General features: G+C 43.0%; 1 protein-coding gene across 3 annotated transcripts in view; it reads right to left on the bottom strand.

Moving 5' to 3' along the window:
* Positions 1-24,869, bottom strand: part of abcc8 (ATP-binding cassette, sub-family C (CFTR/MRP), member 8) — a 48,714-nt gene that overhangs the window by 9,788 nt on the left and 14,057 nt on the right. For 2 of the 3 annotated variants that reach the window (XM_034589171.1, XM_034589172.1), the window contains exons 7-27: positions 22,937-23,125; positions 21,973-22,137; positions 21,716-21,871; positions 19,250-19,384; positions 18,430-18,592; positions 17,627-17,667; positions 16,988-17,133; positions 14,664-14,778; positions 14,281-14,457; positions 13,642-13,714; positions 13,413-13,518; positions 8,373-8,405; positions 7,766-7,804; positions 7,328-7,426; positions 5,102-5,186; positions 4,705-4,785; positions 3,873-4,010; positions 3,293-3,418; positions 3,064-3,160; positions 2,438-2,494; positions 1,004-1,248 (exon numbers count right to left, since the gene is read on the bottom strand). In XM_034589171.1, coding sequence (XP_034445062.1) covers positions 1,004-1,248; positions 2,438-2,494; positions 3,064-3,160; positions 3,293-3,418; positions 3,873-4,010; positions 4,705-4,785; positions 5,102-5,186; positions 7,328-7,426; positions 7,766-7,804; positions 8,373-8,405; positions 13,413-13,518; positions 13,642-13,714; positions 14,281-14,457; positions 14,664-14,778; positions 16,988-17,133; positions 17,627-17,667; positions 18,430-18,592; positions 19,250-19,384; positions 21,716-21,871; positions 21,973-22,137; positions 22,937-23,125 — 2,466 coding nt within the window. The remainder of the gene's footprint in view (positions 1-1,003; positions 1,249-2,437; positions 2,495-3,063; positions 3,161-3,292; positions 3,419-3,872; positions 4,011-4,704; positions 4,786-5,101; positions 5,187-7,327; positions 7,427-7,765; positions 7,805-8,372; positions 8,406-13,412; positions 13,519-13,641; positions 13,715-14,280; positions 14,458-14,663; positions 14,779-16,987; positions 17,134-17,626; positions 17,668-18,429; positions 18,593-19,249; positions 19,385-21,715; positions 21,872-21,972; positions 22,138-22,936; positions 23,126-24,869) is intronic. The other variant, XM_034589173.1, reaches the window with a different exon arrangement.

Here is a 24,869-nt window from a genome sequence, read left to right as displayed (position 1 = left end):
CATGATAACCTGCCAACAGCTGGTGAGGCCTCAACATGTGAACGATGCAGCTTAACCTTTGCTGCTATTTGCAGGTTATTGATTATTTTGAGCTTGCGTGTGAGTGTGTTTTCAGTGTGTTTCTTAGTAAACGGCAGTTACAGACTATATTGGGCACGGTGGCGTGGGAATAGAGAGCTTAAACCTAAACTAAAGTTAAAGCAATATATGTAGGTGACAAATTGTCTTTCATTTACGCACATACTTCTGTTACCGTTGGGATGAAGGTTCACTTCAGGTCAAACCGGTTGTGACGTGTTAAAATGAAACTCCCTCCACCATCTTGTAAACACTGACATGTCGTCAAACGTGTTCCTGATTAAACCTCTTTTTACTTAATGCTTCTCAGATGCATTAGTGCTGCTCTAATATGCAGATGAGGCCGAGCTGCAGTTGCTTCAGGGAGCGTTAGTGAGCGCTCCGTCTGGAGCCGGCAGCGTCTGTGTTTGTGTTTTTTCAGTCAGCGCTGCTTCGTTGAGATTCACTACAATAGAGAGAAAAATGTGTTATGTAATTTCTCTTTGGTCTGTTCCTCAAAGAGATTTAGATATGATTTTATTGTTTTCGACCTTTCAATATGTTGTTTTTAAAGAGTAACTGTAAGGGCTCCAACTGATTTTATACAGATTAATGAAAAAATGTACGATATTTTGGGGTATTTAGCCTTCAATCGTTGGATAGAATTAAATGTGAAGGGAGGAGAGCGAGCAGGGATGACGGCAAAGAACTGGGCTGGAACTGAACCTGCGGACTCCAGCCTCCATACAGGGGGCGCCACACCAATAAGGTGAAACTAAAGTTTTAAAACTCAAATTTATCCTTTGACAGAGTCATGACGGCCATGAATCAATATAAGACTTAGAAACCAAACCAAAGACTCTGAAAAGTGCAGATCAATTAAGAAACAAAGATATTTTGGGCTCTACAGCAATGATTAAAAACGAAAAACCATTCAGTGTCCCACCTGAATGATGGTACAGTTTCGAGCCGTGGCGTTTATCTTGGCTGCGATGACCTGCGACGTCCAGTGGGCCAGCCAGTAGTCTATGGCGACCATGAGGGAGTGTTTGAGGAGCTGGGACAGGAGGAGCAGGGTGAGCAGGAGGAGCCCGGCAGAGGACAGGTAGGTGCCACAGGAGCGCCAGGGGATGGTGGCTCGCTGACGCATCGACTGCGACATGTCATCGTCATCGTCGCTCTCCAGGGATTCTTCTGGGATAAAGAGAGACGAAGGTGAAAAGTCTCGATTTGGGAGATTTGATTACAGACTGTATATAAAGATGGACGACATGGCAGCTCCCATAAAGTGAAGCCAATTCATCTAACTCCATGTTAGTGGATGGGACAAGGGCCAAACCAAAAAGACGGTTTCTGTCATTTTAGGATGTTCTTCGTACTGATGTTTGTTTAAGTGTAAAAAAAAAATGTTAAAGCAAGATGGTGGCCCCTGTATCCAGGAACATGTGGCTTCATTATTAACCAACAGCAGGAAGTGGAGATGTGTTGTCCATCTTTTTAAACAGGATTTGTTTAGGTGGAATAATTCATTTATTTTAGGAAGAAATTACAACATAATCATCCTTTGGAAAATAAATACTGTGACCCTTCAACACTGCCTCGTGAAAACTGCTTAATTTCTTATATCTAACTGTGTTCTCCTCTGCTGTGACTCGGCGCTCATACACTCTCTTGACATTTCTGATGTTTCTCCTCTTACTCTCCTTACCAGAAATCTCATTATCTTCAATTTCTAACTCTTTCTCTTTTCATTTCTGGACACATTTGCGCATCTTTTTCTCTCCACGTGTCTGTCTGAGGAACCGCTGCTGACACAGGACAGGAGAGAAGAGAAGAATCTAATGGAGGACAAGGGTCACAAGAGAGGAGAACCCACAGTGAGAGAAGTGAATGACAGTGTCTATGTTCTACGATGCCAAGCAGATGCTCATTCCCACGAATGGGGTTTTCTCTTTTTTTCAGGGACGACAGAGCAGCCATGAGACACTCATTGGGGGGGTGAGGAGTTACTGTTAACGACCTCCCGCCTCCTCCTCCACACCCCTGAAGTAAATATGTTGCATCACATCGTGCGGCAAGCTTTGAAGCATGAGGCTGCATGTGGGTGACTGGTGGGCTCAGACAAACCAGAGGGGAAGCAGGAGAGAAGAGGAGGGGGACAAAATAACTGGCAGGAGCTAAACAGACTACTGCGAGCATCATCTACAGTCATGCTGACGCTACGTAGCTTTTCAGGAGCAGGAGAGAGAAATGTTTGGGGATAAAGTGAGACAAAATAAAAGACTATAAATGGATGATGAGACTCTGAGATGGTGGGAGAAGCTCAGGCGTTTGGGATTTTGTTGCTGTTGTTTTCAAACCGCATGCTTTCTGGTCACACCTGCTTGATCGAGAAAGAGGGCAACACCTGGTGCTGGAGCCATCGCACAAGTCCACCCTGGGTAGCCATCAGCACACAGGAGACAACACAGAGCACAGATAAAGAGTACAGCCACTGCACCTTAGCCCCTTCCAATACAGTCGCATGTTCAACGGCCAAGACAAACACACACACACACAGAGACAGGCATATAAAGCATCAGATTCAGGGTCTAGCCACGGCTGGAGGGAAGATCGGGTCGTATCCGGTGGCTGAGAAAGTCAGAAGAGAAGCCGAGACACCAAACACCAGAACCAGAGAGAATGAGAAGGTCCAGAGTTTTTAATGCAATGTTAGCACTGATCAGACGGAATAGAACAAACGATGAACATGAAATATATTGGAAAATAAAGAAGGTGTGAGCATTAATATAAGCTGAAGAGCTTAAGCTTTAATGTAGCAAGTGCCACTGCTCTGCTAATAAACAGAATCCGGGAAATGACAACCTGTCTATATCATTATAGTCAGTTCACACACATACACATTATAATCAGGCTTAAATTGTTAAGGCACTGACTGCAATCACCATGTAATCAGGCAGATATTTACTGTTGCCATAGCATTGGCTGAGACCCGTGACCTCTCACCTTCCTCGTCGTCTTCAGTCCTGGCGGCCTCTCTGGAGTACATGGCCCGCCGCAGGTTTTTCCTCTCCAGGTCGGTCATACTCGCTGCCACCGTCTCCTGGATGAGAAGCAGAGAAAAGCATTCGATTCTCATCAGTATGTGAAACACGCAAGTATTCAAATGTTCATTCCAGGCGGTGCTAGAGTGTGTGCGACTTGAAACGTCATTGGCCCTGCAGTCATTAATCACCGTCTCAAACTCCTGGTCCTGCCTGTGCATCAGGGTCTTCCACTGCTCAAAGAGTTCAGGCTCAGTGTTCTGGATGTCCTTCAGAGTTCCCTCAGTCTGGATGGTGCCGTCCTTCATGGCAATAATCTGAAAATAAGCACACACAGTCTTCAGTATTAGCAAATAAAAATGAATGTTAATGTGTGCTGGGATCTTTCAGAGATAAACTGCATCACACGTGAGACAATAAAGTGTTTGCTTCATGAATAATATAACAGCATCGCAAATGGACGGCCTTATCAGTGACTGCTGAAGAGTTAAATGTGTATTTACAGTCTGTCCAGCTGGCAAAGATAAAAACAGTAAATCTCTCTTTTGAACACATGCACACACACACGCATGTGAAATTCTATTTTAGTGAGGACACTCATTGGCAAAATACATTCCCTAGCCCCTTACCCTAACCATCCAAACTAAATGCCTAACCCTAACCATAACCATAACCCTAAAGCCAAGTCTTAACCCTCAAGCAGCCCTTTGAAGAAGTAGTCCTCACTTTCCACTCTGGGTCTATGCTTAAAATGTCCCCCCCCCCCCTTACCCAGTCTGCACGTAGTAGATACGGAAGTTTGTGTGTCACCAACACCACGGTCCTCTTCTCCTCCCTCAGCATCTTCAGGATGCCGTCCTGCATCAGGTGGTCACTCAGGTGGATGTCTAAGGCGGAGAACGGGTCGTCCTACAAAAACAATATGTAGACAGACTCAATGCAAGAATCAATGAGAAAGTTTAAAGGCTTTGAAAACGTGAGCTATGACAATATCCCATATAACTTTGTATTATAATCTGCATTGTCCACATCAACTACTATAATACAGCCAAGGTAATAACTCTAAAACATGATTAATTGAAGTCACCACATCTTATTTGTCCTTAAAAAAAATTTCTTTACTATATTAATAAATAAAATCCGTAAAAGTTTTAGACTCAGACAGTGTAAATAAAAATTTTAAAATAAAATAGCAAACTAAAATCATTATACTGTGTCTTTTTTTCATTATTTTTAACATACAAGCAAAACAATAAAGCAATGAATTGTATAATAAAGTGCAGATTAATCAATAATGAAAATTCTTGTTAGTTTCAGCCCTAAATACAAACACATGATTTAAAGTGATGTTTATAAACTGAGAGGCAGTCGAATGCATCAGAGGCTCATGTTTTCAAGCTGAGTTTGAAAGTTGCATTTTCAGCAGCTGGGATCAAGAGAATGTTGCTATTTTAGTCACGTCAGGAATAGAATCACATCAGAGTCTAAAGGGAAAAGCTTCACACGGTGAATGCTGATATGCCGTCTGTCTGCTGATGGGGTCAATTAAAGGTGCAGTCCGACAACTGGACTCCAAATGTTTGTGTCCCGACTCCCGACTTACCAGAAAGACCACGTTGGTCTGCTGGTACAAGGCTCTGGCCACACTGATCCGCTGCTTCTGTCCACCAGAGAGGATGACGCCCTGCACCGGAGGAAAGGGCAGCATGTGAGGAAGACATTACTGAAGGGTTTCCCCACGAAGAGGAACCAACAACATGATTAAGTCTGCCCCCAGAGCAACAAAGGAGATGGTGGTTTACTTCCTGCATTACTGGTGCATGAAGAAATCCAAAATGACAGCCCTCTGGCTGAACAACATCAGACTAGCTCCCCGACGCACAAACATCAAAAGCTCGCTGCACATTAACGATGACAAACGATCATGTTATACCCAGTAGGGGCTGTGGTCAGGTCTAAGACCACAGAGGAATTTTTTTAATTATTATTGTGATACCAACCCGCTCTCCGATCTCCGTCTGGTCCCCCTGTGGAAGGATGTCAATGTCAGGCTGCAGAGAGCAGGCGTCGATGACGGCTTTGTACCTGGGAGGCACAAACAGAGACAGAATACAGATGAGGACAGAGAGCAGCTGCTGATTGTAGCCAGGAGGAAACCATGGCTCTTACCCTGTTGGCTAATATAGATATTAAATTCATGTAAATGATAGATTTCTACTGTTACACATGAAAGTCTCTAAACAGACCCCTCTCTAACAGAAGCATCTCAACAGCCTCTGTGGTTTCACTTGAAAGACTTTTCCCCCGAGACGTCGCGCTGACTCACTTCAATAGCAGACAGAATAGAGGGATTGGAGGCAGATCCAGAAACACACAGGGAACAAATTCAGCCCCTCATTCATGTTCAGATCTAAATGGTGAGCACATGCTTCATTAATCCTCATCATCATCTCTATAGCATCAATTTAGGGCAACCCCCACAGTCCTGAAACCAAAGTTCCACACACTCAGTTTCACATGACAGTTTCACCAGCTCTGTCACCGCAGGGGCCTCGTGACCCCACAAAATACAAGGCCATGGCCCAGAAAACATCAAACTACGCTGCTTTAAATAAGTCTTTTTCTAGACTTTTCATCAGACTCTGATTGTTGAGGAATTTGATATACTATTGATATACTATTACAAACATTTTCAAAAAGGTATATAAAGTCAAAACCAAAAGTCTAACCCTAAACCCTCACCCAAAATGGCCAAAATAGCCCATGAGTCCTAAAAGTTAAGTGCAATGTTGAAAGTTTAGCACTGGGGAACTTAAAAAAGTAAAGTGCTATGCATACGTGCTCTATGTTAAGCATGGATAAAGTTGTTTTTTGCAGGTTTTTGTTCATAAACTACATTCATCATTCATCATGGCAGAAGGAGACTGAGAGTAGTGTGCACTTGAACCTGTGTGCAACCGGGGACATGGTGCTCACAAAAGCAAATGAGGGACAAAGTAATCAGGTCATAATGGCCTTAGTCAAGCATAATTTTTTGTGAAGCTCAGTCGCTGCAGCTCGACAGTAACTTAATTCATTGAATGAGCGGGAACAGGATGGAAGGATAGAGGTAGATGAATAAAGATGAGGACTGATGAGACAGTGAGGATGGAGGCACAACAAGGACAAACATCCGTTTTTTAGAGCATCACCAGGGCAACAAACCACAATGGTCCATTAGACGTACAAATTAAACTGACCTTTCAGGAGGACACTTTGCTGTGAGGATGTGTGTGTGAGAGCGAGAAAGCATGCATGTTTTGATGATGCCCACACACATATACAAATGTTGTTACTGCAGGAGTAAGTGAACATGTAGACGCTCCACAGAGACATAAGAGAAACAGAACTGCACAGCTTCCATCCAAACTGTTTGTTTGGAAAGTCACCAACTGGATTCTTTTTCCTTTTTTTAACAGTTGACTTCATCGGGCAATAAACACTTCCAATTCACCACAGTGGCCTCAGGGAGCAGCACGATTATTGGCTCTATTTTGGCTTAACGACTCGGCCTAACAACTTGATAATTAGTCTGTTTTAATTAACAGCTCTCTGGGTCATTTAAAAGGAGAATGTCTATAAACAGTGAGCTTCATTGGGATGATGGGAATCACTAGGTTTAATAATTAATAAGTAAGCTTCTACACAGTGGTCACTAATGCAAATGTACAGTCTACCAACTTGCTCTTGTTTGTACGAAACTCAATATCGCACCAAACTTGGTGGGAATATTACCCGGGAGGATGTCTCCAGATGATAAAAGTTTGGAGCTGATTGGTCTTGGAGGGGGTAGACGGAGATGATACTCATACTCATACTCTTACAGAGGAGGGTCAGAGTTAAGCTGATGTAATTCCTGCTGAGACCAGTATGCAAGTCGTGTGTACGTGCACAGTAAAATAAATATCTTCTGAATTTATGCTGAATCCTGCCTGCCTGCCAAGGACAGTAAAAGATTTATGGATGTTTTAACTTGCCAATGACGCTGGCAGGATTTCTCCTGGAGAGTGAGTGACAGCAGCAGCAGGGAGTAGAGCACTGCACACAGCTAGTGCAAAACACAAAGTTAGATATGTAGATGTAACTAGGACATGCATCGCTCCTAAACTGCTTTGGAGAGGTGTTGATTCAATGGTCTGTGATTCTGGACACTAACAAAGCAAACAGCCACTGACCTGAGCTCTTACCTCGGTTTTATCATGGGCATCTCAAAGGTGATGTTCTCCAACAGTGTGGCGTTCAGCAGCCAGGGCTTCTGGGAAGCATAGGCCACAGCACTTCTCTTCCTACCAGAGGTTTTAAATTACAGACAAACAGATTCAATCTCTTATTTCATCTCTTATTGCTTCACACATGGGTTAAGATGAAGAAACCGTTTAACCCCTGGACCAAAGGGACTCCTCAGCCTCAAAAGCTGATGATGCATTAAAATTACTCCTGTGTATAAAAACCTGTTCCAGGGATCATTAGAGACCGTTGTGTATTTGTGAAGTCAATATGTTACTGAGGCTCAGATAGGCGAGCGGAGGGAATATCTAGTCCTCTGTTTCCATCAGTGGATGAATTACTGTTCTGTTGATAACGGTGATGCATCTCCATGGAGACGACCTGTTGTCTGAGCTCACCTGATGTCTCCATCGCTTGCTGCATCTCTTTCTGTGGGACTGCAGAGAAAAGGTCAAACACAAACACAGAAAAACATTAGATGAGCAAAACTATCGCTCACTTCACCTTCACCTGTAATGGTAAACGAAAAAACAGACGCCCACACACAAACAAGATCCATATACCCTTCCATCCCTATGACAACTGTGTGGCGGCCTAAACCCAAACAGGCCAATCACTGCCTTACATGACCTCGTCTCTCATTAGCTGTGATCTTATCCTTCCTAAAAATAATGCCCCTGCCACCCCGGCCCCTCCCAGGTTTTTCTTCCTGTAATTTGCTGATATGGAAATCAGCCTCAACCCGTGAGTACATCAACAACATGATATATTTACAGTACACTTTCCACAGCTTTATGAATGTATTTATAGTGACCACTATTTTTCCTGTGCAACAGCTGAATCAAATGTCTTTACACTGTCATCACAGATAGTTCACTGCACTACTCTGTAATCCAGGCTGCAAATAGTTGACTTCTACTCAGGTGTTTGTCCGAGATTTTCAGTTTAAACAAGGTCTTATAACTAAGGTTTATGCGTTTTAAGGCCATTTCCCTCTTTACTCACATTTCATCTTTCTCAATCTCCGGGTTCGGCAGGCTGCAGAAAAAAGATCAAAAAAGAAAACACAAACTTTAGGTCGAGACATTCTTAAGAACTCTTCTAATAACTGCTCCTCACTGAAAGTTGTAAAAGTTCAAACTCTCAAGGGCCCGGACAACATTTGGCAGTTATTTATTATAATTGTAAAAAAAGCCTTGGCACACACAAGTACATAAACTTTAACCACGCTGACTCCCACCCTTAAAATGAATTAAGATGTGATTGGCTGGTTGTAGCATGTGAACGCGCTCAGTTGAGGCTACCGTGTATTTTTAGCTTTGAAAAGTTGACACCTGCGTCACTCGTCCTGAGAAGATGAGCAAGAGCTGATTTACACCAGTTTACTGCAGCGGCTTGAAAATGCTTACCACAGTCCACCACAGCTGTCAGGAAGTGAACCGGTGCCTGACATTTAAGAAGCTGTGACACACGGCACGCACACACGTAAACACGCCCGTCACTGACTGCGTGACATCAGGAAAAAGCAACAGAAGCAAACAAGGTCAGCAGCTCTATTCAGGAGGAGTTGAAACTAAGACCATGAATGTCAGAAATGTAGAGTTTGTGCAAAAAGATTAAGATATAGCCAAACATCAACTTATTTATCAAAGTGTGTTTTTATTTTTGTCAATAAATACAGATTTAGAAACTGACTGTACTGTGTTTTTTCCCCTTTAAACAAGTCATTCAAACCTCTGCCATGGACGTTTTGTTTCCATTGCCGTTAGTAGCAGGATTAAAAAACTACCCAACCAGCAAAACCTGAGTGAGAACCAATTAGGTTTTGGAGCAGATGCATATAAATGGGCAGATTTTAGATTTTTTTCCCCCGATCGTTGTTGCTACAATGTTATGGGGCATTTTTTGACATTTTCGTACATTTCAGAAAACATTTGTATATCTGATGTGGGACCGGATGTCAATGCAATATGCTGCTGAAGTGGCCAATCATCCTTGTTCTGTATCTGGGCACCATATGAAAGGGAATTCAGGTTGTGTTTGGTTTTCTTTTACCTCACTGAACAAATATGGTGATAATGTCACAGGGTTGATTTCCCTTTCAGGAGATAACCTCATCAAACCTCATCACCTAATGATTCAGTAGGTGACAACTTTCAGCTTTCATCTCTGGCTGAACCACCAGCCACCATTTTCCCCTTCAGCACCTCTAAGGACTCGAGGTCGTGTTGGAGGAGAACGTGTAAGGGAGTCGGACAGAACAGCTTCTATCAGCAACGTAGAACCTTGCAAACCTTAGTAATCATCAAGTCAACTGAGGACCCTCCCACTGTTTCTAATTGTCTTTAATAAACCTAAACACCCGTCGTTAAAACTTAAAAGCACCGTAATGATGACTGGGAGTAATGGTGCATGTTCACTGTGATGACCACGCCTGATAACGACTGATAATACGTCCTCATTTGTCAGCAAACAGTCATTCTCTCACACAATGTGCTCTTGCTTTTGTACATTTCTTTGTCAATAACTGTAACCAGGCGACAAACTATCCACTTCACTGATCCTCTACAGTCAAGGGCTCTTTTAATCCTGTAATATGGGACATGGTTCTAACTCCTGGATGTGTTGCAGTTGATTGCTTCAGCAGGTATGTTTTAGTGTTATGACCTGAAACCTCTCCAGCTGGCTACGAAGCCCAGACTCTGGAGCTTTCCTCACGTATAAGATATCCAACCAGCACCAGTTTGACTGGACGCTGACATCAGGATACAAATAGTCCTCCGCCTCAACGGCAGAGAAATCCTAGACAGACCTTGCTCGGTGCCATATTTGGATCTGGAAAATGTAAGGAAGAGGACAACAGGAGCCAGGGAGGAGCAGGTGGGAGAGAGATCCCACCAGTGGAAACGACAGATGTTTGGAAAGTACGATCATGTAGGAAACCTTCCGATGCCTGTAATTCAACCCTCTAGAACATTTTATTAAATCAAAGTCTAACCAGAGTCAATTTAAAGCAGAGCAACTGAAGGAGAGATTAGAGATATTAACAGCATAAAACCTTCAACCACAAATCTTTATCGCTTCCATCGTTGTCTGAAATGCCCACCAAAAAGTCTAAAAAAATGATATTGATTGATATTTCTGTTTCCTGGCTTGCATTGCCCTAAAGCTCAGAAGAAAAATAAAATCAATTCTAGTTCTCTGACAAAATAAGGGACTTTGTGGTGAAACAGTTTTGCTCAGCTGCTGTTTCCAAAGGTCGACTTTTCAGTTAAATTCCCAAGGGTCCAAAAAAACTTGAAGTGCTGATTAAAACATTTCTAAACTTCCTTGATAACTGGGGAACTCATTCTGCCGAGGAAGATCGTGACAAGTGATCGAAAAGATCCGGAGCAGCTACAGTACGACTCCTATGGTGAGAATGTTTTGACAAGCAATCCGTTTTGACAAGCAATCTGTTGTCTGATGACAAATTGGCCTCTGCGGCAATGGCCAATATGTTGTGGCGTCCAGTGTAGACAGCAGATATCTATGTCAAGAGGCCGGCATTCGTTCGCCGTATATCACTCTCCACTTGGACTGTTCACCTGCAGGCAAACAAAGTCCGCCCATGCGTGATTGGTTAAACTAGAAACAGAAACCAGAATCTTGTCCCTCGACTACAAGTAGTAAGAGTTATTATTACTTGATTACTTAAACACATGGAGCACGTTGAGCTCAAGTCAAACAGTAAAGTCACCATCAGCTGTTCAGTAACAGCTGACTCACCAAACACATCACAGTTATCCTCGTCTGCCTCTCTTCTGTGTTGAGTTTGAACAGGATTCATTTATGGCTTTTCCTAAAAAGCAGACCCTTCCCCTCCCAGACACCCCTCCCAGACACCACTGGTCCCATGTGTAGCTATAAATGTCCACCGACTGAAACGCAGCACAACAATAACAGCATCAAACATGGTGGACTCACGTGTTCAGTGTGGTCAGTGTGAATATGTCTCAGTCAGTACACAGGGAGGGCAAACTCAACACTCTCCCTGTGACACATGATAAGTACTGGGATTTGGCCCCCGGCATGGTGCACAATCCAACCTAATAAGTAAGAGGGAGCGCCAGCACGACTGTTTGCCAGGAAAAACTGTGACAATCTGGGGAGTTAAACTTTGTTGACATATAGAAAGTGATAGCGGTGCTATCCTGGGTGGGTGATGAGACGATCAGATACGGGGATAAGAGCTAACGGCTTCCAGAATACATCTGTCGCGACACTAGGTTTCAGATTCAGCTGTATTTCACATGCGCTGTGATTTTCAGATCCGCTGGGATGACTTTTGCTGAAACTTGTCATTTAATTCAGCAGCAGGATTAAGGACTTCACGACATGAAAACAGATGCTCTTGTGCTACTTGTGTTGTCTGACTCATGGACGTGACAACTAGATCACAAGCTAAATATAAAGCTAATATAGCAATGATCTTATTTACAACAAAAACAGGGATATCACGTTACATCCGTAGAAGACGGTGGTTTCCAATCTGGGGTCAGGACCACCAAACAGGTTGCAGAACAAGTGGTTAGAACTGTTGCCACACAGCAAGAAGGTTCTAGGTTTGAATCCTGGTACCAACCAGGGCCTTTCTGTGTGGAATTCACATCTCCTCCCTGTTTTCTGTTGAGTCCTCTGGCTTCCTCCCACAGTCCAACATTGGGATTGTCTTTTTTGGAGACTCTAAATAGACTCTAGGTGTGATTGTTAGAAGTAATTGTTTGTCTCTGTATGTTACGTGTCCAGGATGTACCCCACCTCTTGCCAAACGGCAGGTAGGATTGGCTCCAGCTACCCTTTTTGCTAACTTTAAACTTTTTCCACTAACTACCCTTTCCAGAGCTTTTAGTATTGTCCCACTCTTTTCTTCAGTGATCACATAGGACTCTATACATGGGTAAACAACTCAACACATTCAGTTTGCAGAGGAATACGGTTAAACCCCATTGAAAGCTCACAGCTCACATATTTACAACCTTATTCAATGTATGCAAGCAAACATTGCTTTGCTTTCAAAGCTCTCTGGCCCAAAAAAGTCTGATATCATTGATTTGTCAAAAGCGACCATCAGCAAATTCATTCAACCTCCATAGAAATATGAGTTAGATGTTGTGGGAGTGTTTCTAAAGGGAATGACACAGCAGCAGAAGCCTGAATGAGCATGCACATCTAATTTGAAAAGGTAAGCTCCAAGCCTTAAGCTGCAGCGAGTCTGTTGGGATGTTTCCCCATCTGCATTTAACTCATTTTGGGTCAGTGGTGCATGAGAGGATCCTCTCTTCCTCCACACTCCATCTCTCAGCCATAAAAAAGACAAACTGACATATCAGCACTCTCCCTCCGACCTGTAAATTAGTTTTATTGCCGTGTCACAGTAAGAGGGAGCTTGCAGGTTGCTTGAAGTTGATTAGGTTATTAGTCATATTGTCCTGTCAGAGACGTAGAACATATTTCAACACACACACACATAAATAAAAGCACACAATCTCCCCAACAGGCCAATTACCAGAGAGGTTGGGCAGCGGGCGAGGAAGTAAAACTCGATATAGATCGCGTCCCTGTGGGGAAGCAATTCACTTCAAATTCATCTTTCACCTCGGGATTGAATCTCATTTTAAGAATGAACTACACCACATAAAGTACACAGGTTTCCCTGAGGGCATTTCTAATTGAAATGGTTGATATACTGCTGCGACTTTCCTTTATATACTGTTATATAATGTCAATGAGACCAGCAGCTCCAAGCACAGAGAGCTTCTTTTCATTAGACGCACACGATTAGTCACAGTAGAAATCATTCTGCACCTATTTGCAACTTGATTTTTAGAGTAGAATCACAATTGTTTTTCAATTGGGACCTTGTTTTCTTTGTCTAATTATGTCATTATGAGCTCAGTGGTACTTCCCAGCGTTGCAGTGATTCTGAAGAACATCACTGTTCAGAATTGATTAGCGCAGACGGATTCAGGGAAAAACTAAATAACGAGTGAAGCTGAAACTGACCTGTTCCAAGTGACTGTTCCCGACACTCGCTGCACCTCCCCCAGCGCTGCCAGCAGCAGAGACGATTTCCCACAGCCCACCTGGCCCACAATCATAGTGAGCTTACCTGATTGATTTCATGAAGAAGAGAGAGAGAACTGCACAGTGAGTAAAGAACAGAAACTGGATGGAGGAATAAAGAAGCGGAAATGAGAAGGTAGACATGTGCATCACGTTGCCTGACGCTCACCAAAAGGAACATTGATGTCCACGTTGGTGAGTGTTGGCGGTCCATCGGTCCAGGTGAAGTAACCGCTGCTTATCTGCAAAGAGATTCATTCACCCTTTAAAAAGTAAACAGCGACGATGTCTTCAACCAGAAATGATGCAGATAATAGAATTTAGACAGATCATCATTGCCAGTTTAAGCCGAAATGTGATCAGTGGTGTCCAAAATATTGTGTCTGACATCTTGTCATGATGAAACCTCAGGTCAGTTGGTTTAACTTTTAAAATTTCGGTTGGCAAAACTGATAATTCTCTGAATGAGAAAACTGTGTCTCTTCTTCTGGAGCATCAATTTGAAAAGAATTAGCTGCAAGTAAAGTTACAGAATATTGATGAGGATACAATTTTAGCTCATTTTTATTTCACAGCAAGACATAAAACGGAGAATTCTCTAAAGGTCATAATATGATTATTGAGACTAGACCTGGAGGGTCAGTGTAGTTCTCTCTGACTGACCTTTATCAAAGGTAAAATGTTAAAAACGTTGTTATAATTTAGATCAAACAATGAGGAGCAATGTGTCTGACTGGGCCAACATGCAGCCTGAAGACGTCTTCTGCACTTCTCAGTCTCTCTCTCTACTTGTCTCCTCTCTTCTCACCTTGATACAAAGGTCTTGGTCCATGTCCTGGGTCGGTCCGTCGCCCACATGGTCCCCCTGCGAGCTGTAGTTGTGCCAGTCGTCCCTCGGAGAGTGCTTCCGGTTCACCACCTTCAGGGGCTGGAGGTGCCGGGACAAAGAGGAGGAGGACGATGAGGAGAGAGATTTTGAGGACGACTAGAGGAGGATAAGATAATTTCCGGCACAAAGGATTCAAAGGGGAAGTGGAGATTTTAACAGGAAGACATTAAGGGGGGAGGAAGACAACAATGTGAGACAGCCTGGATGCAGCAAAGCCAAGTCAGTGAGAAACAACCATGTCTGCGTTAAAATAAACTCAACAGATTAATGTATTTCTGACACATGTATCTTATTGTACTTACCACAGCCTGGTACCTATTTCGGTTGTGATTACTGGAGCCGGAGGTTAACACCTCTTTGGGCTCTTGTTCTTCTCCAATCTCGTCACTTGAGAAAAACTCGCTAAGCTTCTGAACGCTACAGTGCAGAGAGAAACATGTGAAATCAACCAAGTTATAAAAACACAGTAAATAATGACAGATCCTCTGTGTTTTACTACGACAGCAGAAATTCCTGCAGTGAACTACACAAGCAACATGGACTTGAAATGAGGTAATTTCTCATTCGTGCTAAGATAACAGCATCACTTTAATTCACTGTCACATCCTTCATTCAGTAAACAGATTGGAAATCAATGGAACATGGTTCAGTAGAAATTAACTTCATCTTATCTCTCTCACACACACACACACACACACACACACACACACACACACACACACACACACACACACACACACACACACACACACACACACACACACACACACATACCTTAATTGAATAATTTATCTCCTACATTTCATTTCTAAGTGCAAATGCTTCCCTCTGTTATATCATGGCTGCTTTCAGAAATTCTAGTGGGGCTGTATGTGAGAATGTAAATCTCCAAGTCGGTTGTCCTGGACATTTTTATGGATTTCTTCCTGTAACCCTCTTGTATAAAAAAATCCAGAAAATGAGCCCATGTGAGAATACATCAGGAAAATGCCAACGAAGACTTCAACCTGGAAAGCCAATTACAGTCCCGAGCTTTAGGGGATGAAGGTCGACGCCGGAATGTTCTGCCTCCTGAGTTCTCTACCGTCACCTGAATGTTCCGTCTGAAAACAGCTTCAGTTTGTGCTTCATAACAGACATGACAGGTTGAAATCGTCTTAACTGGGATTGATTTCCTTCTTTTTACATTATTATATCTTGTGCCATTTAATCTATATGTTTTATGAATCAAAACACACACAGGTAACATGCTACAGTGAACCCTGTGTGGTGAAGAAACTAAGTTGCAGTAGTCATGTTAATATAAGTGAGAGCTGCTAGTTTCAATATGAAATGAGAATGACTCAACATTTCAGTCAACAGGAAGAAAAACAGATGATTATAAAGCGAATGTCGCCTCTAATGAGTTAAATCTAATGAAATATAGTTAAAGCTGCACAATGACGTTGTATTTACAATATTGTTTGATTATTCTTTCCTCTTCAACTAAACATCTTCTCACGTTGAAGAGTGAAGACTAGCTGAGGTGCTGAAGCCACAGTTTTTGCTGGCGTCTGACAAACTGTGTCAGATCGACTTGGTCCCGAAATAGACTCAGTCTCAAAGGATCGGGGGCAGCTTCGACGTTCAAACACGAGAGAAACGCTGCCCCCCCCCCCCAAACCCATTACAAAACACCTCATCTCCAAAATGTTCAAACACAGATGATGGGGTTTAAACTGCCATGCTCTCTTTGCTTCATTTGACATTCCTGGAAGGAGATCTATGAATTAATGTCAATCAATCCGTAAATTAATTCACACGGGGGATAATGATGATCAACGACATCTGATAAAAGTGATTTTGTCATTTGCAGAAGAGACTAATCATTATAATTTTCCTAATGGTTAATTATACATGAACAAATTGACTTTTTAAATTTATACCGTCTCAGCTGAGCCATTCATTGTTTTGCTTACCGGAGGGAGAATTATTCATGTGAGTTTTCCTGCACAGCCAACCTTTAAGTAAATCTACTCTCCCCTGTATATCCATCATTCCCTTGTGGAACTGCTATTTTGCAATGTGAGGCTTTTAACACCTAAAATCAAGACATCAGAGATCCGAGTGTGCAAGGAAAAAATGGGTTGATAATTTTCAGCCTATTTGCATAGATCTATGAAAATAACAAGGCAGTAGAACCGGAGAGAGGATGACTAGAGCAGATAATTCTACGGTTGTGCAGAATTAGTAGCTGAGGGAGAGAAATCTGTGGCTGCAGGCGCCTGATTTCTCCACTGACGAATTTGTGAGGCTAATTGCTGAGATAAATAGATGCAATCAGTGTCGGAGAGCACAGAACTAAAGCAACTGGGACATTAAGCACTTTGTTACATGAACAAAGGTTGATCCAGGGAAGCAGCTGATCCATCTACTGCAGAAAAAGGTCAATGGCTTCATTTAATCACATTTTGCTTTTCTCCTCCTCTGCTCGTTCTCAGTGGTGGTTCTGCTGTTTCAGCTCAAATCTCCTTTGAAAAAACTTTTTTCAGACATTTCAAATAAATATTGATAACGTCTGTGTGAAGATTATCTGAAGACGATCAGATTTGACATTGGGTTATCCATGTATTTTTTATATTCTCACCTAACAAGAGCCTTGACGGTGGAGCGCACCACGCTGGAGAGCAGGAAGAGGGGGGTGACCAGGATGTGGAAGAGGGACAAGGAGGCAAAGGCCACAGCTGGAGACAGATCCGCGTCCTCCGAGAGGTGAACGTGAACCACAAAAGTCTGAGGGATGAGACGGAGAACAGAACAGCAGAGGTTAGTCTCAACAGCCTGGCGTTAGACCCTTAAGCCCCGGAGCTTTTGGGGTTTTGATGAGCTGACAGTCAGCCATGGCCGGTTCAAGGTAAAAACAACAGTTACAGACGAACAGAACAGTCGAACTGGAGCTCTCAGATCAAATCAGATCCTAAGAGGAAATGCTTGTCTACATTTGTCCTCCGGAGTCGTCCCTCTCCTCTAGTATCTGTCTGACTTTTCTAACGTGTCACCACTCAGACCAACAACAAAGAAGGGCTTCTATAAATACAGACGGGATTGAGTGTGGTGCTGTCAGAGATCTTCCAGTGTGACAGTGTGAAATGTCACCGGACATCTTACTGGCAACACTGTGGCAGTGTCCTCGCTCTGTCCTTCACACCGATGTGAAACTGTTGCTCTAACGAGACACAACATTGGGAAATTTGGAATTAATGACAATACAGGAAGTGGAACTCACCGTCAACACGGCTGCGATGGGAATAGCTGCATTCATGAAAACTGAAAGCAGAAAAGAAAGACAGGAGGATATGAATCACTGACAGGCTGTAAAACTTCACCCAGTGTAAAATAAAAACTGTAATGTAGAGAGAAACTATTTCTACGTGGTGTTTGTTTGCAGGAAGAAAACCAGTTTTTAGAGCCTGACTTATTCATGGATTGGTCGACTGAAAAACTCCAGATGAGCCTTTCACAGTCTTACGGTCTGCAAATGCATCCAAGGTAATTACAACACCCTTTAGGTGCTTGAGTATTGTGTGGACATTTGCTTGTATTATCCAAACCATGCACGTTTGTCACGATAAAACACAAAGTGGTTAATGCAGTGGAGTAGTGTTGGCACTGTGTTGAGGGTAAGCACATCTTAGTTTCTGTTCAGCTCCTTGTAAAACTGTCAAGGATCTATTACAGGACCGGAGCCATGTGGACTGCAGCCAGTGAGCAGAAGAAGATAAAGAGGAGAGCAAACACTCCTATAGTCTTTTGTAAATGGGAAGTGAATGGAAGCATAATAATCCCTGCTGGTCAAACATCAGTTATCTTTACACCCAGTTTCTTATATGTTAAAATAAAAATGTTCACTTGAATGCAAATAAGAATTATAATAGAAACATAAGTTGTGGTCACAGCGGTGAATTTTAAAGCCTAATTCTTGTACCTGTGTTTGCCTAAGGGAGAAATATTGTCCCCCCCATTCCATTTATTTCAAATATCATCAGTGTCAGAGTTGAAAGTGTGTGCAGAGGAAACAAAGGGCCTCACTGGATATGGATGTGTAAAGAGCGAATTCCTTCAGGCTGGTGAGCTCCTTGCCCCTGGTCTCCTCCACACTGTCGCTGAAGATGTGTTCCCAGGCGTACAGCTTCAGCAGCTTGATGCCCCGCAGCAGCTCGTTGGTTTTCTTCAGTCGCTCGCTGGAGTATTCCTGAAAGCAGAGAGGGGAGACGTTGATAATTTGACACACTGCGGACATGGAGGACTATAAAAGGTTACGGCCGAGGGGCAACACAAGCGTATTGACTTGTATTAGTGTCAGCAGAAACATTTCAGACAACAAAGCAAACATGTTTTCTCTAATATAATATCCTCCTTCACACCATCAGGGGGAAAACAACATTGATTGAATAGCAGCTTTGAAGCAACTGAACAAAAGGCTTGAGGAGCTCATTTTGAGTGATTGACATTTGACTTTCACCTGTGTGATGTGTGTGTGTGTGTGAGTGTGTGTGTACTTGTCTTTCTATTGTTTTGAGGGCTAATTTTATTTCAATACCAATATCAGTTTTTTTCTCCGGCCCATGATGAGTTATTTTGGCTTAAACCTGCTGGACATAGCATCACCATCACTACCATGTGACATCAGACACCTCACTAAAGAGAAGCAGTTCCAGCCGTTATATTAGAGACGTTGGTGTGTTTATCTTACAAAGATTGCAGTTTTCCATCCCAAGAGTAAAAGTTAAGGGATGATTAAGGCTTTATCTTCTTGGGACCATGAATGTCTTTAAAAAAGGTTATTGTCAATCTATACATATGTTATTCAGATACTTGTGTAAACAACATTGTGAGTCTCAATACACACCAGGGTGCTCTTTTGCGTCTGGGACAGCTTTGTGGCCACAAAGTATTGTACAGGAGCTAACACAGCGATGACGGTCGCTCCAATCAAGGCACTGATTCCCAAGAGGTAGTAGAGCAGGATCACTCCCACAATAATCTGAGGGCGGAGGATAGACAGATGGAAAGAAAGAAACGTTATTCATACTCTTATATTATATCATATATACTCATATTCATATATTGTGAAGAGAAAAACAGAATACGAAAACGTATTAACACAGTACATCATTTAGTGAGAAGCAGTGACCTTGAGCTTCATAAGGACGTCAGCATAAACGCCAGGAAATGTTAATTATGTAACACACAGCTCAAAACACTCTGAAACCTACTATGAATGACATTATTATTTCAAAAGACATTTACACTGACATTCATAGGCACATGCTTACAAACAAAGCAGCATATTTCTACACGCTTCTGGCTTTCAGAGACACAACTCTTTAATCCAACATCGCTCTGTAATTTCATCATAAATTAAGAATGATCAAGCTGAAATATTTATGAAAATGAAGCTCTCTTCACAATGCTCGGGTCATTCAGCATCCTGCACATACTGTAAGTATCTCTCTCTGCACTAGTTCACTACAGGCATGAGTCATGTTTACAGCCCTCCTTGGCCCATTTCCAGCCACCGACCATCTTTGGCAACACACTGAACACATGCCGGCTTCAGAAATCCACAGGACACTCAGAAGCAGATGGAGATGGATGTGACATTTCCCACCTTCTCCTTCATCCCTCACCGGATAATAAGTGCCACTGCGGACGAGGTGGGTGACGGGTAAAGCAACAGCAGGATACGAGCTACTTGCCTTTGTAATATCTATATTAAAAGTGGCACCTTTTAACAGCACAGCTGTCTCCCGAGGTGGGACTCAAGTTGCGGCGCCACCAGATCCCACACAGTTTCTGTCACTCTGTCAGACAGACAGAGAATACTAATACGGCTCAGACCTATCAAGCCAGCAGGCTATTACAGCCTGAATGATCTAACGCAGCCGGTATCTGACCTGCTCTGTTCTCTTGATCCATAAATAACAGAGTCATTTGCTGAGACTTTGTTTCAAAACTATCCCTATTTATTGGCTTTTTCAAATACTGTTTGACGATGGTTTTTCCTGTAGCCTGACACAACGTTGTGTTGTATCATCGAAATGCTGAAGCACTGCCTGAGGTGTTTATGCCTTAAAACGGTCTGCAGAAATTATACCACTTAAAATACAACAGAGCAAAGATTAGCATGAAGATAATACTTCAGGAGAACTGAAATGTCAACAAAAAAAACCCAAATTCAAATCTGCATGCATATGTAATGTATTTGTAACTTTGTGTTAAAAACATCATGTAGGTTGTATTTCATCATGCTTGTGTTTCATCGTATGTTGAGTCACACACCGAAACGTTTATACCAGCAGATTTCCCATCATACTAAATATCCATGGGAAACTAATTGTTGTGGATCTCATGAATTAAATGATCCATTTAAAGGACACTTCAACACACAAAGGTCACATGCTGACAATCGACTGCACACATTTGCAGTAAATCTAATCTAAATCCCACAGGGGCTGTAACATCTGACACTGTTTTCTGCCTGTACATCTCTGTATACGATTATTTATGTCCCACTTTAGAATGAGGAAAGCTTTGCCCTCTTGACTATGAGTCTAATGGGAAAAGACAAACACAACCTCAATGACAAGAAAACACTGCGACAAGATACAATGCAATAAAAAAGCAATCCAATAACAGAGGAGCGGCCAAATGGCAAAGGGAGAACCCTGTTCATAACACAAAGTAATACAACATTATGAACTGTAGCAGAATGTAAACTGTGAATCGGAGCTATAACCATTACAGAGACAATCAACAAGTCCTCCAATGAGACAACCGTACCGATCCTTTATTCCGGGGTCACAGTTTGATTTGGTTTAAACAGACATACTGGTGATTAAACCAGTGGTTACGTTTTCACCCCAGTCTGTTTATTTGTCAGCGGGATTACGCAAAAACTACTGAACCGATTTCCACGTAATTTGGTGGAAGGATTCGATGGGACATGGCCCAAAGAAGAACTCAATAAATTTTGGCGTGGATCCAGATCAGGGGGCGGCTCCAAGATTTTGTTTATCACTGTCGTTAATTTAGGATTTTGTAACATTTTCACAAATTTCCGAGGGAATCATTTATGGATCTTGATGAAAAAAAGGCCAATTTAGAAGACTGATGTATATGATTGTGTGTGATGTCATGCAGCTGGATTGAATTTAAGGGGATTGTCGGGCCTTGGCGGAGGAATATTTGATAGAGTTGCAGTTCTAAACCAACGCATAGATCCAAACACAGATGTAGGTATCAGGACAATTCAAATGAACCTCTGTGTTAACTCACTATATCTCTGACTTATTGTCTCACACGTGTTTCCTACCTGTACTGGCATGGCCCACAGGTTAGGACAGAGGAAGAAGAACCACATGAGCTGGTTGGTATCTATGGCAACCAGGTTGCAGATCTGAGCAGCGGTTAGCTCGCCTATAGACATGTTGGACGTACACAGACGCATGATCTTGTTGTAGATTTTTGTCTGGGGAGAGAACAACCACATCGGGATCCATGTGAACACAAAGAACCATAATAAACGTATAAACTCGTGGCTAAAAGTGGAGAATTGGTCTAGAATCGCACCTGTATGGCCCCACGCAGGTTGATGCCTGTTTCAATGGCCACGTAGTAGGAGGCCTGGAGGAAGGTCCTCTGCAGGAGCAGAGCGAAGAAGAGCAGCACAGCCAGCACGTACGCATTCTCCAGAAACTCCTTGGACGAAATGAAATAGATACCGAGCAACTTCATCTGGAAGCACACACAGGTAGGGAGAGAGACACAGAGGGAGATATCGACCGGTTTATCACAGTTAGTCAGCGACGAGCCTCGGCAGGGTCACTCACATGGACTGAGCTCGGCATGACTGCAATCGACTTCTGTCAATGAATAATTCTCAGCTGAAATTGGCTACTGCATCAATTTTTTAATGTTTAATCTACATGATACCAGAGGCTTCAATAGTGTGAGTGAAGAGGAGCCTTCAGAGATTAATTCATTCTGCAGCAGTTACCTCACGTCATCCTAATCCAACTTTATATATCTGACTCTCTGTGAACGCAGATCCTGTCACAGACTTGTTTACTGCTATTTTACAAAAAGGCCTATTTTCAGTATTCACTCCAAACTGAAACATTGTCGAGAACAATCATTTTAAGGGACTGTAGAGGCTCTTTGACTTTCAAACAAACAAGTCTGACAGTTATTCTCACAGAAGAGATGCCTGAGTGTCTGATGTGGGACTGTGTCCTGTGAGGAATCTAAGAAACTGAGACAGCTCTTCAATAAGTCTCATGAATATTTGACCAGGCTTAAATTAGTTCACCCTCAGGGCAGACATACAGGAGAGAAAGGGCTTCATAAACTGATCAGGTGCGACAGTTGAGAGTCAGGACGAAGCCATGTGACAAAAGTTGTCCGCTGAGGCTGTTTTATTCTGTTTCATTGAGCAAAAAACAGCAGCTGAGGAAAAAATATATATTGAACACATGAATCAGCCTTGTCCTTCTGTGTTCTGCTGTAACTGTGGCAGAGCGGTCGACCCCCTCACCGGCTGTTGAATGGTGCGGTTGTCCTTGCTGATGTGGTGGACGATGCCGGAGATGCACAGCGGACCGGCGAAGCCCAGCAGGTCGGCCATGAAACGGAATGTGATGCTGAGGATGAGAGGTCTGCCGAACGCTCTTCTCAAGGCCCGCCAGATCCACTTTGGTCCCTGGGGGGCTGTGCTCTGAGTCCGCTGGGGGAAAAATAAGAAAGAAATATCAGCAGAGTGAATACGTTGAGCAGAGGTGAGCAGCTTCAGTCATTTACTGAATTCAGCTAATCCGCAGAGACTGAAGAACAATGTTGTCTAATTTAAAATATAAAATTACAAAATTCACACCGTCCCATAAGTGAAATGAAGATAGCTCCTGTGGAGGATAAAAGTAAATTGGATGGTTCCTTCTACGTGAAGATGACTCATAACACTGAGAGCTGCAGTTATTTCTCTGCGGAACGGATCTGGCAGCACAACAAAGGAAAAGGAAGAAGCTGGGTTAGAAAAAGAGGAGGTAATTGGTTGAACATAAAAGCTGAATCGACACCATTTACTTCAGACTCTGTCCACCACTGCAACAGAAACCAGCAAAATGAGGTCAAGCTCTTTCCACCCTCTCCGCTGCTGCTGCTGCTGCATCGTTGGATGTGGTGAGTAATGATGAGTTTCACAGGGAAGCTACAGTCAGTCATGTGTAACCGCTCTGTAACTAATGATGCTGGAGAGCCACGACAGAGCCACGACAGTGAGAGGGAAGCTAAGAAGGACCCTTAGAGGTGTCGGAGGATGTAAGGACGTTAAAAATCACTTTGAGAGTTAAATAGATTTCCAGGACAGACCAAAGGAGCCGCTCATGGTGATTTATATTCATTGATAAAATACAACAACTTCCCAAACTGCACAACAGCTCGGTTCAGTGAGTCCATCAGCAATGAGCAGAGGAAAACATCTGTGTAGTAAACACTCCCAGAACACTGCATCGTGTGTGTGTGTGTGTGTGTGTGTGTGTGTGTGTGTGTGTGTGTGTGTGTGTGTGTGTGTGTGTGTGTGTGTGTGTGTGTGTGTGTGTGTGTGTGTGTGTGTGTGTGTGTGTGTGTGTGTGTGTGTGTCTATCTGTGAACACAACTGAGTCAATCTCAGAACTGTGAGAACAGACGTGACCATTATCATGTATCCCTGTCTATTGGAGTTTGTGAAGAACCTCAGCCTCCAAATTCAAACTGTGCACATCACACATATATAAATAAATATACAGAAAGACGTGTCCTCTCTTTCTACCTAACAGTTGGTTCAAACAACAGGGAAGGGAGATGTTTCATGTTTCATTCTCACACACACGGAGTGAAACTAGCTTCCCATGATGTGCAGTGCTTTCTCCCCCGCAGGGGTCGGGATGTCGCCTCGTTCACAGTAGAATGGGATTGACCCGGCGCCTCCGGGCCCTCTTCTAAGTGCCCCACCCCCACCTCTCCACTGGGATCTCTCAATCTCTCTCATCCCTTCGCTCCTGCCGGAAGGAAGTGGAGTTTGCGTTCACACTGGACGCACACGCACCAATGACGAATCTGCGTGACCTTCCAAACACTGGAAAACGGCGACCCTGCAGAGGAGGCCCTTCACCTCGGACCCCTGACATGTGCTCACGAGAGAGGAAGAGGAAGCATAACGAGGAAATATCCTCAGCTTTGACGAAGACCTCAGGGTGACAGCAGTGATCTTAAAGCATAAAGGACCAAAACTCGATTTCATCAGCCAATTCAATTCTTTACCACACAGATGACATTATCTTGATAAATGGAACATTTCTATTTCATTTTACACTTTCAACTTTCCAGGGACATGGTTTGAATTATCTGTAATGAAATCTGGTCTTTACAAAAGAAAAACGTTATCTGGAAACACGTCCAACACATCACCAGCGAAACAGAAGTCTGAGCAACTT

Source organism: Hippoglossus hippoglossus, chromosome 6, assembly GCF_009819705.1.
Source record: "Hippoglossus hippoglossus isolate fHipHip1 chromosome 6, fHipHip1.pri, whole genome shotgun sequence".
Classification (NCBI taxonomy): domain Eukaryota; kingdom Metazoa; phylum Chordata; class Actinopteri; order Pleuronectiformes; family Pleuronectidae; genus Hippoglossus; species Hippoglossus hippoglossus.
This window is presented reverse-complemented; position numbering and strand designations above follow the sequence as displayed.